The sequence below is a fragment of the Chiloscyllium plagiosum genome, unplaced genomic scaffold (genome assembly GCF_037043375.1).
Source record: "Chiloscyllium plagiosum isolate Xiang-an unplaced genomic scaffold, Cpla_swu_hap1 HiC_scaffold_9, whole genome shotgun sequence".
Classification (NCBI taxonomy): Eukaryota; Metazoa; Chordata; class Chondrichthyes; order Orectolobiformes; family Hemiscylliidae; genus Chiloscyllium; species Chiloscyllium plagiosum.
The window spans coordinates 27,716,974-27,720,848 of record NW_028270147.1 but is presented as its reverse complement, the minus strand read 5'-3'; the positions used below and the strand labels follow the sequence as shown (position 1 = coordinate 27,720,848).

Sequence of the window (3,875 nt, the reverse complement as noted above, 5' to 3'; positions counted from 1 at the left end):
CGTGTTGTACCACTCTGTGATTTTATCACTCAATGTATCTGCAGCCCAGCCCTATCTCTTCTATTCTTTCCACTGTCTTTATGCTGTCAAGCAGCTTTTACAGCAGTCAGTGTGGTAATGTTAAACATGAAAACATGACAAGCATGAGTTTTGTTTAAATCTCCTGCAATACTGCAACTAGTGGAAGACAAATTGTTGTAAAAGATTAAAATAAATCATAGATTGGTTGAGTTGTACAAAGCTTCCACAGAAGTATAAACTTTATAAAGATTGCCCATTAATTCATACATTACTTATACTGTATTAAAGGCTCATTAAAATACATAATAAAAATTCCCAAAAGCCACCAATAACACAAGATAGGTAACATACATCAGTATCCATTATAAAGAATAAACATATAATGTCTTTGTGATTATATTTACATTCTGTTGGGATCACAAGTTTAAAATATATTGTATACAATTTAGGCTGAGGTCTAAAACTGTTCTGCATTAAAATTTCAACATGTCAAAAGATCAGGAAAATAAATCGTACTCATACCAATGAGGGAAGTTTACTGAATCATTCAATGTCCAAAGTTTGATTGAAGGAATATATTCTCAAATGAAACATGAAACCTATTCAAAACACTGGTATATCAATAATTATTGAAATAACTGTTTCTAGGCCCAAAAATAAATGACCTATTGGAGCACTTTGATTTAGCTTCACCCCAAGGATCTCTAAATATTCCATAGTAAGTTCAGAAACCATGTATTAGTGTCAACAGACTTCTGTGACCAAGTGTTGGAGGTCAATCTATGCTTAGTTTGGATTACTGTAAATACAAGAATTAGCTCACTCTATACACTTCTTTGTGTGGCTCTGTCCATCCATGTGAAGAACCTTAGCCTGCATTTATCCATTTGCAAATGATCTGCTTACATACTTTGTGCATGCACATACAACTTTTTTTTAGGTATTCAAATATGCAAAGTAAAATACTTGGCTAAGTAAAAAATACTGTTCTTTGTTTTATAGGATCAAACTGATAGACCAATCTAGATGTAGGCAGCACTAGCTTAACTTTCCCCATTCTGTAGTTAGTTGAAGGGATTTAAAACTGAAGTCCAGAAAATTAACTTGCTTTTATACAAACCAAATAAAGCTCATACTTAAATAACAATTTTACTTTCTGTGTACATTCATTTTTAATTTGTGCATTCACACAAATGAAAGCTACAGTAATGCTTTCATAAGAATCTACAAATACCTGCTTATGCTTCCATGAAGTTGATTTATTATGAATTACAGAAAAAAACCCTTATAACTTTTATCTCATTCACATTTGAGTCACTAATGTCTGTGTATTCAGCAGACAGACAATAAGTGTTACAGCTTATCATTATCAACTCAGTTCTAGTTATTACAATTGATAAAAAAAGGTATATTATAGCTTTAAATTATTTTCACATATTTAATCAGATCATTCTTTGCAGTTATTCCATGATTAGAATGTCAAAAATCAGTCAAATAAATTCACTTTGTGCACTAATCTCAACCTCCTGATGGAGTCAGTTAGTTATATCAGATTGGCAGTACTAGAGGAGAAACCCCCTTGCCTCCCTTCTGAGTTACCTCCAGATATGATATAAATACTTGGGGCCCTTCTGTTTGTGGACCTAGATGCTAAGTGGGGACAAAGCTTGAATATTATAACATAGAGAAAGAGTGAAAGGAGAATAATGGACCCAGCCACAGTGAGAATCACTCCAGCAATTAACATATCATTCCAGATTTGACCTGAAGGATAGGGATCAGCATTTGCTACGATTATTAGTACATAACCACTGGTTAATGTCGTGAATCCAGTGACTAAAATAACCAAATAATCAATTAACCCTCCAATCCTTAACCTATCAATCTGAGCTCGACTCCTTACACAGTTCATATCCTGTACAGCAGAGGTCAGCAGATGTTTAAAAAGGATAAGTAAAGTTAATAAACACAGGAAAATGCCTACTCCCAATCTCCATTCTCCAGATTTACTAGTAACTGTTGAGATTAAGACAATTCCCCCCACTCCAGTTGCTAGGATCAAGACTAATGCCACAGAATAACATAAGATGGATCTTTTAGCATCTTGGAACCACCACAATTCGATCTGATCATCCAAAATACTTTGTTGAATCTGGGAACGATTTGCTGGAAAACGGCCAGACCTGATCTCAGAAAGTTCAGACATTTGGAAAAGCTGTTCACAAATAATCAAAATGCAAAAAATATTGAGACCAAGCCTCCAAAATTTAAGGTTTTAAATTAGCAAACAGTAAATCTCAAAAGCCCAGGCAAATAATATTCTAAATTCAAATCTTCAATTCAGTCCAGATTCTCAGTTAAGACGTTGAATAAGCAATCAGGAGTCTGATCGAACTGTTCTTATGTCTTTTGGGATCTCACGGCAGAGTTTTCAGGAATTACATAGAAAGATCATTCCACAATAAAGCAAGTGCTTCAATTCAGGATGTTGTAGACATTTGAAATCACAAGTTTGACACATTTTGTGCTGTATATAATTTTTAACTCAGCATAACCAGGATTTTCTTCATATCACAGAATCACAGTTCAACGCAAACCAATAAATTTCAGCTGAAATTTGAGGATGTTCCTTCACTCTAGAGTCACATGAATAATTCCAAAGTTTCACAAGTCAGAAACTATGCTGTGTTTACTTAGGGGAACACTTCCTTACTTCTCGATCTCCGTAATGCTTCTGTCAAAAATGAGGTTTATATGTTTCAATCTATGGTTTAGGAAAGGTCCAAATCTTCAGCTTGATTTTTTTCAGGTAAAGACTAGGAACCGAAGGCTGTGACCCTAAAGTTATCCAGAGAAAATCAACACAGTTGTAGAATCAAAAACCATTGAAGCTGTATTCCACTGTGTTTTGACTTGCTGTAGTGGCTGTTCCCTCAGGGATTACATATCTCTCATTCATACAATATTAAATTACTTACTCATTCCTTGAGGTCTTGTGTAATTTTGGACATCTTCAGATGAATTTCTAGTTCCCTGTTATGTACATATTTACTGTAGAAAAGAGTTGCAGCTCCCCAGCTCAGTTTCATTTCCAACAGGTATAACCTGTTATACAAGTGAGAGATTTTTCTCGCTCAGAGTTTGATGCATGTATTCCAAATGCTGGTGACCTTCTCCTCTGAAATTAATATAAAATGCACAATCTTCAAACTTTCTTCTTCTCGTTTAAGCCACTCTGTTACAGTCTTCTCACCAATGAGTCTCTTTTCTGTTTAGATCATCTGTTCCAGCCTCTGCAAGTGGAGTTTTCATTTCCTGGTCCCATGCAGGTGAATTCTTTCAATTTCTTTAAGAACTTATTCAAGTGGCTCAAATGTATTGAAGCAGGAGTCACTTGAGTCTCAATCTCAACACCAAGATGTATAGGATCTTGATTCTCAGCCTGTGTTTTGGGATTTTTCCAGTTCACTTTAGTCTCCTTGTTCCAGGGTTTTGCTTCTGGTAAATCTCTTGTGAATATATTTTGACTCCACCTTCTACTGCTCTTATGTAGGCTTATGGGTTTGTCCGCATAGGTATTTAAAAGGGAAGGGCTACTTGCACTGCTGATCTGAATCTCATTTCTGTTGTATACTTTTATATTAAGATTATAATAGGACTAAATATTATTTGCTGCATGTACATTTCCATTGCTTGTCTGATCGTCTTTTATGTAGGTTTAGGTTAATTCAAGTTATCACTGGAATAGGTAGTTGATTTACTACTGCTTAAAGACAGTAAAATCCATTGGTAAAGATCAAATAAAGTATGCACATTCAAATAAATACTTCCAGTATTTAGAACATAGAACTGTA

At 34.7% G+C, this 3,875-nt stretch overlaps 1 protein-coding gene across 1 annotated transcript; it reads right to left on the bottom strand.

Moving 5' to 3' along the window:
- Positions 1 to 1,259: 1,259 nt before the first annotated feature.
- Positions 1,260 to 3,527, bottom strand: LOC122554227 (transmembrane protein 125-like). The gene has a single exon (XM_043698901.2). The coding sequence runs from the start codon at positions 2,225 to 2,227 to the stop codon at positions 1,565 to 1,567; it is 663 nt and encodes a 220-aa protein (XP_043554836.1). The 5' UTR covers positions 2,228 to 3,527; the 3' UTR covers positions 1,260 to 1,564.
- Positions 3,528 to 3,875: the final 348 nt, after the last annotated feature.

Bases quoted from the DNA above. Each gene is read 5' to 3' on its own strand.
- LOC122554227 (XM_043698901.2), bottom strand. From the start codon at position 2,227: ATGTCTGAACTTTCTGAGATCAGGTCTGGCCGTTTTCCAGCAAATCGT.